This window comes from Lepisosteus platostomus, chromosome 8, assembly GCF_059453375.1.
Source record: "Lepisosteus platostomus isolate fLepPlt1 chromosome 8, fLepPlt1.hap1, whole genome shotgun sequence".
In the NCBI taxonomy this organism is placed as follows: Eukaryota; Metazoa; Chordata; class Actinopteri; order Semionotiformes; family Lepisosteidae; genus Lepisosteus; species Lepisosteus platostomus.
The window spans coordinates 43,086,812-43,101,988 of record NC_142618.1 but is presented as its reverse complement, the minus strand read 5'-3'; the positions used below and the strand labels follow the sequence as shown (position 1 = coordinate 43,101,988).

The window sequence follows — 15,177 nt, the reverse complement described above, 5'->3', positions numbered from 1 at the left end:
ATATCCATCTGTCACTTGTCAGTAAGTTGCCTGTCTGCTAATGTTTGGAGCAACCTAGAGCCTTTTCCAGATGCATATGGTACAAGAGGACAAGACTACTCTCCTTCTAGATGAAATGTCACTCAATCATGGGGGCACAGTGTGATGGAAAAAAAATTGAATAACCAACCAAATCTAGCCAGCATGTCCTTGTGAATTTGAAGGAAACCAGATCACCTGGAGGTAATCCACATGAGCACAGAAAGAACATACTACAACCACCAATATTCAAGGAAAAAAATCAAACCAAGGACCATGGTGTTATTTATTAGTATTACATTTTTTCAAGTGGATCATGTTTCAAGTGAATGTTTGAGGGACAGTAATCACTTTTTTCTTCAAAAGACTTGATTATCCTGTCCATGTTATTAAAGACCTCTAAGTGCTGGATTCTAAAGCTTCTTTATTAAAACTATTACTATTATTACTCATATTTGGTCCTAATATTCCTTTGATTTCTAAATTGAGGCTCAAATAATTAACTGACCCAGGGTAGTGAAATATTTAAGGAATAGCTGGTACATGGATTTGAAATGGAAAGGAATGACTGAGTTGAGGTTCACAAATCCTTACAGCAGTGGATTCTTGTCACTGGGGCATGTGAGACTGTGCAGGATGCATTAGTGATCTGTGTGAGGTCATAAACTGAGACTGAAGCTCTGTTGCAGCTGGTTTGAGAAACAGTTGACTGGAAGAACCTGAGCATCACATCAATAGCAGGCAACAGTGTCTGGTACTGTCCAGAGGCCAGCGTAAATGGCAAAGGCTTATTCCAGTGAAACGTGGGAGGAAAGAAAATAATCCTGAATTTCTAAAATTATCATAAAATACAGAAATGGCAAATAAATGACAAAACAAGATTAAGCCCAAAAGCAAAAATTAGGACCTTTAACCCTGACGATGTACTAAAGGAACAACAGAAAGATCATCTAAAGCTATAAATCATGAAACTGAATTTGATATCTACCTGGTTGGTTTCAGTGTCTTCAGTAACCTCTTTTTTATTTTCATCTTCTAGTTCAGGCACTATACTCTAAAAGATTTTTAAAACATTAAAACCAATATTCAATCATGATGCTTAACAGCAAAAGGGAATAATACCCAAAGAGTTAGGAACATCTGGGAGAGGGCTGGAGTTGGCTTGAGGAAGTGGTTAGGGAGGACTAGGGTTGAGGGGAGGTTAGTAGGATTTATTGTTCCACGCATTAATGATAGAAGTATTGTAATTCAGCTTTGACTTTACTGGTACTTACATTCTATGTACTGTACGTAATCTTTCCAGCGAGTTAAAATGGCCGCCGTGAGGACTACTTTCAATGCAGTTTCCCCTTATAAAATCTTCAGTAAAATGTTGTGGTATCAGTCACAAAATGCAACTAGAAATTCTCAAGGATGTTTCCAAAACATGACCCAAGAGTAACCAAAATTAACTGGGCCAACACAATAGTGCACACCAATTAAAGAGAAAAGCTCTTTTTGCTGCTTGCTGTAAACAGTATTGGTTGTGTTTCTATACTGTACCTCTTTTTTAATCTGGTAGTATCTGTGTTGATATGAACAGCAGAATGTCATGAATAGTTTCGTTTCCCATCCTGACTAGTGACAAAAAATGACAATCAGAAAAAAAACAAATATCTTTAATGTACGGATGTCTTCTGTGATTAATGAGCGCCACCATATACAGTACAACATCTGCCTTACAGATTAATCTGTTTTGATTTTAATACAAAAATTAAAATATATGAAATAAATAGTACTGTATATCTATTCATGTCTCAAATAAAAACTCTTTCTTCCATGAATTTCCAATGGTTAGGGTTTTTTGTTGCTGCATTTAGTTTTCAATAGTACAGAAATTGTGGCATCCTCAGAAACCAAAGAATGAATCCTGAAAGGATACAATTACACACCTTACCAAGTGTTTTTGCTTTGATTGTAAGATGGGAGATATGTTTAGTACTTTATAAGGGGGAAGCTTGAAAGAAATTTAAGTGGAAAGATTCTTGGGACTAGAGACACAAGTTCAACAGCAGCAGTGTTGCTGACATGGGCTGTAAGTACAGATTCCCATTCACAGCAGCTGAACTCCGTTACCATTCATTAAAATAAAAACTTATTTTTTGATCTAATGTGATCTGTCATCAACAGCAATGATTAGACAAAGCTTTCTTAGCATAGATGAGGAGTGATTGTTGTGAAGTCCAGATGCCTTCTGACAAATTCCTTCGTTACTGTTTAAAACGAGAATTTTAATATCATTAAAAACTGTCCTATAACCAATAACATTGTGATGGAAAATATTAAAGACAATTAAATAAGGAATCATCGAGGGTTAACGGCACCAGAGGACTGTGTCTGAAAAGTGTAAAAAAATCAGGGGGATACACTGAATGATTGAAAAGCTGCGGTTGATCTTGAGGAAACATTACATTTAAAAAACAGCCTAGCAATGTAATTTCTCATTTTACACAATGACTAGATGAATGACAGGAAAGCGCAAAAAAGCTGTACAATGAGAGCTTACCAACCTCCAGTTTCAAAGAGGCCCTCCACACATTAATGTGTTAAAGTTTTGCCTTTACATAGCAGCCAAAAGCTATACATTATTTCAATGTGCTAAAAATTATTCCAATGTAAGCTTTTTGAAAGATCTCCATTATTACTGATTGCAATTTTTGATTTGGAATCCTTTAACTGTTGATCAGTTCACAGATCTCATCATATATTCTTTTTTAATTTAAAATACTGATATAGAGTATATACTGTATATTCTCTCTATATAGTGTAAATATAGACAGGCATTGCATTCATATACTGTATACTCTGTAAATATAGGCACATAATGATCTTACACACTAAAAATACCTAGAAAGCCTCCTAAAGTATGCATGATGCTTGAATTTTTAAAATTGCCGTCCAAGACAGAAACAGAGCCCACAGTGAATGTGTGGGACTATAAAAGTAAGAATTAAACATATTTTGCAGTATATGTAAAGTACAGTAGGCTTAATATCTACTTTGAAATACCTATGAAGTAGAATACAAGTTTTTTGCACAGCCCGTGAAGATGATGATGTGATGGGATGATGAAAAAGTAGAATTACTTTATGACAAGTATTTCTACAGCAGGAAAATATTGTTTCCAGGACTTAAAAGTGTTGAAAAAAACCTTTCTGTGCTCTCAGTATTCTGATAATGATATGGATCTACAGTATATTTAAGCCACATGTTCATTGTAAATCCCACAAAATAAAAATGTGGGTTCAATAGGTCACAGCAACATGCTGTGTATGTATCTTAATTCTACCAATTTACTACCAATTTATCAATTAAATTTACTAACAGTAGCTTTTATAGTAGTGAATAGACTACAATAGACAATGTAATTCCTTTAGAAGCATCTCACAAATATCCGTTATATTATGCAGGTATAAACAAAGCCTGGAAACAAATGTCATCCTGTTTTTTCTGTTCTATTTTGAGCAAAGATGGCTTTCACTTATAAGAAAAAAAAAAGATTTAGACACAAAATAAATGCAGCCCCTGCTTGGCCTTTCTTGTTAATTAAGAATAATTACCGGAGCCTGTTCTTTCAGAGACTCTGCATCCATTGCTGAAGCCTATATTCAACAAGATATGAAGAATGTTATTGAAACAGATGTGAACAGACAGGTTTCAAACTCATTGGTGGGTTGCTAGGCACCTGCAGTCAGGAAAGGAAAGATTTGTGCAAGTGGTTTAGTTTGTGTTCTCCCCACAGGTTATGCAGAAGTGGGTGACTATATTACACAGTGTTACAGTACATTGTCTGTTATATTTCCCATAAATAAACAGCATATTGAAGGCAACAGCCGTTTAGCACACAATGATGATACTGTATATAAGCAAAGCTTTAACCATTGCATTCATGTCTTGTTTCCAAAGAAACAAGGATATTTTGTCATGCTTATTTAAGGAACAGTATTTAACATAACTCACACCTGAAGAAGGCTCCACGGTCGAAACGTTGTGTTTTTTCTCTCTTCTTTTTTTCAGCATTGAACAAACCTATTACTTGTTCCTTTGCAGCCTACGCATGCTGACACAGCTACCCACCCTAACATAGAACTTATACAGCTGTGTCATTAAGTGTGAAAAAAGAGGGCAAGTTCATGTATAGACAATGAAAGAAAAGTTAAAGAACTTATTATTTTATTAAATTCTTGATATCTCAACCCTGTGTGATTTTGATGCCCTTTGCAGCTCATCTTTCACGAACACAAAACAAAATTCCTGTATCTGTGTGGCAGGATTCAAACTAGAAAACCCTGCCAAACAATTGTTGCCACCAAGACCTGGGTCAAGTCATCTGTGATTGGCAGGTAGATAGAAGTCCTGATGGAACAATGCTGTTGTCTAACTCTGGTTTGGGGTAAGACATTCTAGGACATTTCACAAATTCTATACCATTTTTTCTCTTCTGAATAAGAAAAATATATTAACACAAGGAAGTCAAAATTAGTGCCAAATCCATCATCGTCTTTGTCAAAATGTTACTGTTCTGATTTGTAGAAAGACAAAAGAAAAACGAAAGATTGGTGACATTAAAAAAAACTATTGCTTAACAGAAGCGAATGCAAAAGCACACGGTTTTTTGCAATCAATCATTTTGCTTCCAATCTATGTAAGTGGTGTAAAGCTCAATAACTGTGCCCAGTAACACATTTAAGGAGTGCCAGGAGGGCAGTGATTTCATCTGTAATGCAGCTTTGTAATAATTACCACAGCTGGTGTTGGGGGAGATTCCTTTTCTGCATCCTCTGTGGTATCAGTTTCCTACACGCAGAAAGAAGTCATTCAGACTGTCAGTCAGTCAGTCAAAGATGAAGAAATTAAACCCAGTGGGGATCTGGAAAACTATGCCAAAAAATGAGAAACAGAATTTTCCTTTCCCCAAAAAACTATTACAGATTACATCTTCTACAGCTGCAAAATCTTTAATTGAACATCAAGGGTGATTCATTGCATGATTCTTTTGTTCCTCATTTCCTTTCTTTCCTTCATGTGTTTCAATATTTGACTTCTTAATATTTTTGAAAAAGTAAAGGACTGGTACACTTATTTTGAAAAGAAAGTTTGATGTAAACTAAGCGCATTTCACAATAAAATGGAATACAGACACCTGCTGTGTGGATCTGATATTGTATTCCTGCAATCCAATATGCACAAGCAGAACATTTTCATAACTGTGAACATCTGCATCAGCACAGTGTTTGGCTTTATGCTATGTTTTTTTAAATAATAAGTATTGTGGTACAGTAGATATACAGTATCTATCACTTTATATCTGGGTATTTGTACAGCTGTGATTACCACTACAGTTAATCTCATATCATAGATTAGAAATATTTGCAAAGGAAAAGAAGAGACAACATTTTTCTGCTGTTATTTTTCTTTTTGCTACAAATGTGAAGCACATATAAGCTTTTCTTTTGTAGAGTACTGTATATGGCTTCAGCTTCACTTATGCCAGGCAGACATAAGCAATAATTACCGGAGCAACTGCAGAAGGAGAATCACTTTGAACATCGTCTGCTGAAATCTAAGTGTGAAGAAACATGGCTATCATTATTTGCACTTTTAAAACACTGGAGTTAGCACATGAAGGTTGAAAAAAGATGGAATTATTTCAAGACTTGAGGGCACTAAACAAGGAACTGGAGTGGCTAATTTTCTGTTGGTGATGGCCTCTTCGCACTTTAAAAACACAACTGTTCTTTGTTTAGTTCTTAAGATGACAATAAAAGGTTTATCTTCTGGTTTAGCTGAATGAAATGATAAAAATAGCAGACACATTTGCCACCTTGTCATTTTAATTTAGAGATAATTGATGACTAATTGTGAGGCCCAATCTATAGTAGCTGTGCAATTAATTTGGATACTAACATTTTTATTTTTCTGTGAGCTAAGGTTTATTGAGTTTTTTCCCCATGTGATCCTTGTAAATTTAGAGGTTGAGGTTGGTGGCATATTAGGCAATGGGTCAATTCAAATGAGTTATCCACAGCAAGTATTTCTCATCTTATAATATAATGTCACTCAGCTGTTGGACTGAATTCACTGTTTCAGGTTCTCAGTTAGGGCCACACTGTATTGAAGTCATTGGATCTATATGCTATAAGTACCTGGACTTTGGACATGAGCTACAAGTTCTGAGTTCATTATCATTATGACCCTGGCTTCATTTTAATCTTAAGACTTCAGAAGGGAAAGGGATTGTACATACTGATCTACACCACACACGATCTAATTTATTTCAAAATCTGGAATGTATTAACTTTATTAAGTCTGGAGTGGGTGAGAGGAGTTAGCATTCTTCCCTTAAGGAACACAAATAAGTGACACAAGCCATAATTCAAGCATGTGAACTGTATTACACCATATATTATTCTCTATGACTCACTAACAAAACACCAATGTTTATGCCCCAAAATATACAACTGCCTTATTTTGGAAATCATATACAGTACTGTGCATTGCCTATATTAAATGTGCAGAAACATGCTTCTTATGTACATTACATTTTGGACATTTTTACTATAAATCTGTGACACAGACATAACCATCAGTCTGCAATTAATTACACTCTGTAGGGTAAAACTCTGTTGTTGGTGTGACAACATATTAAATTTCCAGTGTGTGTGTGTAATTGTTGGTTTAGGTTTTTCCACTTTTCTAAGTAATAGGAACCTGGCTATCACAACTAACAGGATAAGTGATAGAGCTTTCAAAGTCCCCCATTGTTTGTTTAAAACTGAAAAGAAAGACAAGAGTACACATCTTACACTAACAAAAGGAGAGAAATATGGATGAAGGTATCATAGAGGCATACCCACACATGCACACATGAATAACTGCAATATAATACCAGGAATAAAGAGGTTCACAAACACGTTTTGCCATACCTGGCCTCTTATAACAATGTAATTTTAAATTATCTTGTTATATGTATGTTTATATATTAGTTTATATATGTACATATGTGTACTAGCAACTAATACATGAAATTAAACAACTTTATAAAATTTACTTTTTAAAAACCACAAGGAGTCTTCCCAAATAGTCAGAAAAGTGACACTGAAGCTATAAATACTAGTATTCTATTCAGCAGATGTGTGTTAAGCAGATTTACAGAGAAAAGTTAACACATCTTGTACGCTGTCCTTGGAGGGAATATAAAATGCTTGTAAATTTACAAAGACCAAACTTCAGGTCAATATACTGTACATTCTGGCAATTCTAAAGTTAACAGTGAAAGTAAAACAAATAAACTGCATAGAACTGTAGAACCGTTATACTGTAAGGCAAATACAGTATAGACCAGAAAGAGGATTCTGGTCTTCTTTCTGTGAAATGTGAACACTTAAAAAAAACGACAGCAGCAAAAATATATATTGTTGTACAAAAATCCCAGTTTTACAACACAAGGTCAAATTATATACTGAATAGATAAACCTGTTTTCAGTGGAGACATCAGGATGTATGAAGTATGAGGCTCTCTATGATTATTCTTACAAATTACAGTAATTTTTAAACTCAGAATAGAAAGGAGGCAGCAGTGTTTTAGGAAACAGTGTTTTTATCAGGAGTTTTCCACTGAAACACACTAGTTTAAAGTGTGTTACCCTGAAAAAGCTGAAGCAGCTGTTGAAGATAATGTACTGTACCTCCTTACATTTCAAAGATGTCTCTGTATTTAATTTTGAATAAAAGGCTGCTAACAGTTTCTACGAGACTGCTAACAAATAATGTGTGTTTGTTTTGAAATACCTCAGACCTCAGAAAACAGTGCAGTCATTACTTTGCCTCTCGGTTTAGATACAAAAATAACAATTTTGGGAAATAAATCACCTATTTCAAAAATAAATACAGTGCACCTTATGGCTTTTAACATTCTATCACTTCTTCAGTAAAAAAAAGTATAACCATTACAGCACACAAAGTACCACACAAATAAATCACAGTATAAATATATTCTAATAAATTAAAAATAATTTAAATTAAATAAAGGGACATTGCATGCCAACAAATGTATACTTTTAATTTGTGATGAAACAAACCTTTGGGACTTCATTACTTAAAGGAAAGTGAATAAACCATGTTTGCATAAGTAGACAACCAGAGCTGAGGTACAAAATGATGTTAATCCACTAAAATCTGAAGAAACCAGAAGGAAATTGCACAGCTAATATACTCCATACTGGTCCAATTTTGCAGTGAAGAAAGCACTAAATTAATACTTTCAACAGTACAGTACTGTACATCACCAATCCCACAGTACAGAAACAAGTACAGTGCATCCTAATTATTGTTAACATTTTTGTGTTGTCTTGAGGCGATGGGTAATTGCTAATACATATACAAGTGCTTTTTCCATTTTATAAAATTACTTTTAGATTAAATGCATGTAATGTTCTTATAATTATAATGATTAGAGGATGTGGAACTCTTGACAGAAGTGAACGGACTCTCACTGTATAGACTGATTATTTTTTAAAAACTCATTATAGATTAATTATTATGTTTGAAATTGATTCAAAAGTTTTTTTTCCAGTATTAAGAATTCCTTTCTACCATCTTCAGTTTTCACTCATAAAACAAATGCTCATAGCATTAAAAAAGGTTGTGTGCACTGCCCTCATTTGAGACATTGTAATGTATATTTTTTATTTTTCAACTTGGGGAAACCATGCATTTTACCCCCATGTTTAATCTGCTCCTATTAAATCTGCACACATAACATGCACACTAGCACATGTACAGTAGTTGCACTAAAAACCAAACTTTCACAGGCCATTTAAAATCTACACACCAAGTTAAGCAAACTCGTATATGAAAATGACAAGGTGGACAATGATACAGTGAAAGGTATGTGCTTGTTTTCCACCTGCATTACTTGGTGCTAAAGACAGAGAAGCTAAAGAACTCTTGCTGGTTTTCACGCTGAATGAATGATGGAGCTCAATTCATACTCTGTGGTTCCATTCTAAGTGGACATAAACCATCCATTTCACCTATTTATGAAATAAACCACTAAAACATAAAGATATATGTACAGTATGCAATGTATTTACATATAGAAGCATACATACTGTATGCTGTACATACTGTATACACAAAGTCCCTAATCACATGCATCTCTCATGCACATCAGAGCAGAAAGGTATTTTCTGTTGGTAGCAGATGTGATCTTTGTAGTACAGATGGTGATGATGGAACTATTGACTGGGTGGAAGCCCATGGCTGCTTATACATACCTCAGCAGGCTGCACATCAGAGCTCACTGCAGACTCTTTGACTTCAGCCTCAGTGACATCCTTCACAGGGAGGGAACAACAGGGTACCATTAACATTGGGCTCCCCAGGCAGCACCAGAAGAGCACTGGAGATCTATTGCAGCAGTGCAAACTGCTGTCCAGGGTGTGAATTCTTAGTTTAGTTAATAAACTAAGTGTGTCTTACAGGTAGGTGTGGTCCCTGGTGACAATACATTATGAGCACTATGGCAGAAACTGATGAGCAGCATTATACAGTACATATAAAGCAGGTTTGTCTTCTGAATGCCAGGAAAATTGTGAGTTTCGGTGCTACTGCACATTGCTGCTATTTAAGCACGAGGCTTTCATTTCTTATTTCAAAAATCAATTTTGGTTTGATTTGTGCTGTGTGATTTTGTGACCAATAGAAAAGATTTGGATTTCAAGTCTTATTTTATTTTTTATTTACACAGCATGCTGGACAGCTGATTCCCAAACATTTTCAGTCCAGGTTTCAAAATTTCATTGGTGTGACAGCAAAATATAAGAAATAGCCTTTTTCCCAAGTCATGTTTTGATCTGTATGTATGGTCTTTTTAACAAAACCAAGTTATTAAGAGCCTTCCCCATAACTCTTTCTGAAAGCCGCCATGATTCATATACAGTATGATCCGAGACTAAGAGCATTATAGAAAAAGTATTATTATTATTCACTGCACTGTCTGAAACAAAGACAGCAAAGCAACATTTCCAAACATTTCTGTATGTATGGATTGTGAACATACAGTACATATTACTGAAATTAAAACACATCCATTCATGTATCTCTTGAATGCACTTGTGATGTTTTAAATTGCTTGCAACCGTGAAGGACAGTTAGGGCATTTTGCTGCTCCGAGCTCGTTTTGCACCAGTCTCTTGCTGGTGTAGGACTATAGTTAAAAGGGCTTCTCAAAAGATTCATCATTTATATTGCAGAGATGCTGTGGGCTAATATATAGTATCTCAAAAGAAAAAGAATGGCTCAAAAGCTTCAAATGCATAGCAACCAGAGAAGAACCAGCATGATATGACAGGCTGACAAGGTCTTATTATGTTAAAGTAATCCAGACGGCTCTAAAAGATCACCAGTTAGAGTTCTGATAGATCACTACTTAGACTTCAGCCATAAGCTTAATCATTAGTGTTGATGGAATAACTACTTTTTTATATTGATATATACTGTATATACTGTAACAGATATAAATTATCACCTGAGGTACTTGGGTTCAAAGAGGTATTACAAATGTTGACGATTTTCCCATTTGAGATAAGCGAACAAACTTTGTTTTATTGTCAAAGTGTTTGTCCTTTTGTCTTAAAACATCTGAGTTGCTCAAACCAGTAAAGCCAGGTGACATACTGTAACTGAAGTAGCCAGGGTTGGAACCATGGAAACTTGGAGGAAAAAAAAAATTGTCTAATCTGTTTCAGACCACAACAAATTATCTGTAGATCTGTCTCACAGAAAAAGAAAAATTCAGTCAAACTAAACTTTCAATTGGTATAAAAATAAACCATGCTGGGTCAGACTGCCAGGTTAATTGGTTGGTGCATTTTGCCAGTTTGATTTAAAAACAATTACCTGTGTGGAAGAAATTTATTTTGCAAAGATTGTACACCACTGCCGTTCATTTTAAATATATTGTATAAAGAAGACAGTTAGTCTGGAAGAGGCTGGTTTATCCATATACAAATATTGGATTATTTCAAAGACTTTACATTTTGATATCTGCAAAGAATAAAATGTTAGAAACTGTAATAATACACAAATTAATGGTAATGACTAATAGTAACTGACTTTTAGTCTTTTCTGAAAATGCCTGAAGTAGAATAAGACAGTTTGTAAAAGGATAATCATGCTACTGTCTTTGTCGTGACTCACTCTTGTCTTTGTGACATGGAGGTCAATGAAATGTGCATTTTAAATGATAAAGTTAATTTTCTGTGGCTTTTCTCCTAATGGATTATTCCCCAAAGGCCAAATTGCGTCATTCATCAATTGGTTTTGAAAAAAAAAAACTTTTCCACAGAGAACAGCCGTTTTAGGCCTCATTCCAAAGTGAAGCACCCAATCCTTAGTCAGACAAGAAAATCTTCCATTTGGCTGATTATCCAGGAGTCAGCATTCAGATAAGCTTTGAACTCTACCCATTATAATAAAAGTACACCACTGAGTGAGGCATTCATCTCTGGTTCTTACTGATATTCCATTTCTAGGGTCCAGTCTGCATGCTGAGTCCCCTATAATTCTGCTTATGATGTGGTCAAATGGTTTTCTTGCTGATGAAATATTATCATTCTTTCAATACCATTTTATTATATCCCTTTGACAAGCTTACTGGGAGCTCTTAGTTAAATATCCACTTACATTGCTTAAGTAGCAATTGGTCCCCAACCCCCCAACCTGGGTGCCCAGGTGGAAAGTATTTCATAAAAAATATGTTTATTACTCAAATTAACATAACATACAAATATTACATAATAAATACATAATATTATTTTTTATTTTCCATTTCTGACATTTTCTGGCACATTTTCACACAAAGATTTATGAAAGCCTGGAGCAATCTACCCACATACCCCAGTTAAAGTTCATACACAACAAGAAGCATCTGGATGAGATCCTCAAGATCAATAAATCTTGCACTTGCACATTTGTCAATTAACACAGCACATGAGAGGAAAACCCTCTTGCAGTCTGGTTTTATCCCAGCTCTTTAACGAATAGAGCAAATCTCTCACCTGAGATAAAAAAGATGAGCCTATGAGTTTAACTGTGCTCTTTGTCAAAACTGAAGGTGCTGACATGAATGGCAAACATTTCTGATCTTAAAATCATACGTTGGCAATTAGTAAAAAAAAAGAATGTTATCATTCAATACGTCTGCCATGAATACATTTTATTAAGTAATTGGAAAAAAACAGTTTCAAGTTTGCAAAAATAATTTAGAGCATCACTGGTTTACACATTTTCTGTATTTGACCATATAATAACTGTATAATCTCTGTATTTTACTGTCATTACTGTAGAATTACTTGCTGTACATTCTTTTTTTTTAATGTGACATAAGACGCATTCTATTTGAGTCTTGTGAGCTGTTCGGTTTTGCAAAAGTTAACGTTTACGTGAGTCCACTGTGACATGACCATCACAGACACCTGACAGCAGTGGTTCTAAACAAGGGGTACGCATGCCCCTGGGGGTACCCCGGGAGGTACCAGGGGGCACCTCGGGTGCTGCATCCAAAATGGCGGATTTTCATGTGCCTAGTTTTCGGTAAAATATTGATCAGCTAATTCTGAAATCATTTAGGTTCTAAATGATATATGCATATTAACGATATTCCTATTTCTATTGTTATGAGGAGAAAGGGCGGGATCGCGATTACAGAGCTTGAGCCCCAATCCGCTGAAATCTGTACGCAGGCGCAGCGGAGCGCTTTGCAATGACTGTACTGCGGCTGTCTAGAGCGAAACTTACGAAAACCTGCGCTTCATCGCGAAACTTGACGCTTCCGCAGACATTCGCTGTCAACTATCCGCTTTGACACCTAATTTCAGCAAAACCGCTGAAAATCTGTCGCAGCAGGTCTCTCACTCCTGAAGAAGGCTTCACAGCCAAAATGTTGTATTTTCTCTCTTCACTTTTCAGCATGGAATAAACCTATTACTATTACTTGTTCCTTTGCAGGTCTTTCATTAGATTCACTGAGTAAGTCTGGTTTTTATTTTTTAATTTGGATTAAAAATTAAAATTTTTAATTTTAATAATACATTTTTTTAGTTTAAAATTTTAAAAGTAGAGATTATTTTTCGATTACACTATAATATACAGTAGCACATACAGTACCCGCAATAGAATGAAAAACACCCCTTTCTTAGTGTTCTATGCCTATGATAATCTTAGGGGGTACCTGAGGACCTGGCCAACCTTCCAGGGGGTACAGTGCCTTGCGAAAGTATTCGGCCCCCTTGAACTTTTCAACCTTTTGCCACATTTCAGGCTTCAAACATAAAGATATAAATTTTTTATTTTATGTGAAGAATCACCAACAAGTGGGACACAATTGTGAAGTGGAACGAAATCTATTGGATTTTTGAAACTTTTTTAACTAATAAAAAAATGAAAAGTGGGGCGTGCAAAATTATTCGGCCCCTTTACTTTCAGTGCAGCAAACTCACTCCAGAAGTTCAGCGAGGATCTCTGAATGATCCAATGTTGTCCTAAATGACTGATGGTGATAAATAGAATCCACCTGTGTGTAATCAAGTCTCTGTATAAATGCACCTGCTCTGTGATAGTCTCAAGGTTCTGTTGAAAGCGCAGAGAGCATCATGAAGACCAAGGAACACACCAGGCAGGTCCGTAATACTGTTGTGGAGAAGTTTAAAGCCGGATTTGGATACAAAAAGATTTCCCAAGCTTCAAACATCCCAAGGAGCACTGTGCAAGCGATCATCTTGAAATGGAAGGAGTATCAGACCACTGCAAATCTACCAAGACCTGGCCGTCCCTCTAAACTTTCAGCTCAGAAAAGGAGAAGACTGATCAGAGATGCACCCAAGAGGCCCATGATCACTCTGGATGAACTGCAGAGAACTACAGCTGAGGTGGGAGAGTCTGTCCATAGGACAACAATCAGTCTTACACTGCACAAATCTGGCCTTTATGGAAGAGTGGCAAGAAGAAAGCCATTTCTCAAAGATATCCATAAAAAGTCTCGTCTAAAGTTTGCCACAAGCCACCTGGGAGACACCCCAAACATGTGGAAGAAGGTGCTCTGGTCAGATGAAACCAAAATCGAACTTTTTGGCCACAATGCAAAACGATATGTTTGGCGTAAAAGCAACACAGCTCATCACCCTCAACACACCATCCCCACTGTCAAACATGGTGGTGGCAGCATCATGGTTTGGGCCTGCTTTTCTTCAGCAGGGACAGGGAAGATGGTTAAAATTGAGGGGAAGATGGATGCAGCCAAATACAGGACCATTCTGGATGAAAACCTGTTGGAGTCTGCAAAAGACCTGAAACTGGGACGGAGATTTATCTTCCAACAAGACAATGATCCCAAACATACAGCAAAATCTACAAAGGAATGGTTCACAAATAAACGTATCCAGGTGTTTGAATGGCCAAGTCAAAGTCCAGACCTGAATCCAATCGAGAATCTGTGGAAAGAGCTGAAAACTGCTGTTCACAAACGCTCTCCATCCAACCTCACTGAGCTCGAGCTGTTTTGCAAGGAAGAATGGGCAAGAATTTCAGTCTCTCGATGTGCAAAACTGATAGAGACATACCCCAAGCGACTTGCAGCTGTAATCGCAGCAAAAGGTGGCTCTACAAAGTATTAACGCAAGGGGGCCGAATAATTTTGCACGCCCCACTTTTCATTTTTTTATTAGTTAAAAAAGTTTCAAAAATCCAATAGATTTCGTTCCACTTCACAATTGTGTCCCACTTGTTGGTGATTCTTCACATAAAATAAAAAATTTATATCTTTATGTTTGAAGCCTGAAATGTGGCAAAAGGTTGAAAAGTTCAAGGGGGCCGAATACTTTCGCAAGGCACTGTACCTCAGCCAAAAAGGTTGAGAACCATTGCCTTACAGCTTACAGCAGTCTAGATGAATATTTTAGCCAGCTACATGCAGCTTTGAACACATTTAAATTATAAAATGAAATCTAGCATTAAAATTCATTGCCAACAGTTGGAGGAAACGGGCCATAATGGAGAACGCAACACTGCTGCAGGGTTGTGGTGCTTGATGTGACGATTGGTGTGTAATTATCCCTTCGC

General features: G+C 36.1%; 1 protein-coding gene across 17 annotated transcripts in view; it reads right to left on the bottom strand.

Annotated features, from left to right (window-relative positions):
• Positions 1-15,177, bottom strand: part of amph (amphiphysin) — a 116,432-nt gene that overhangs the window by 4,877 nt on the left and 96,378 nt on the right. For 7 of the 17 annotated variants that reach the window (XM_088643527.1, XM_088643534.1, XM_088643529.1 and 4 more), the window contains 5 exons: positions 9,336-9,395; positions 5,573-5,620; positions 4,801-4,854; positions 3,618-3,659; positions 1,561-1,635 (listed from right to left, as the gene is read on the bottom strand). In XM_088643527.1, coding sequence (XP_088499653.1) covers positions 1,561-1,635; positions 3,618-3,659; positions 4,801-4,854; positions 5,573-5,620; positions 9,336-9,395 — 279 coding nt within the window. Of the gene's footprint in view, positions 1-1,006; positions 1,073-1,560; positions 1,636-3,617; positions 3,660-4,800; positions 4,855-5,572; positions 5,621-9,335; positions 9,396-15,177 lie in introns of all 17 variants that reach the window. The other 10 variants (XM_088643530.1, XM_088643537.1, XM_088643539.1 and 7 more) reach the window with 8 other exon arrangements.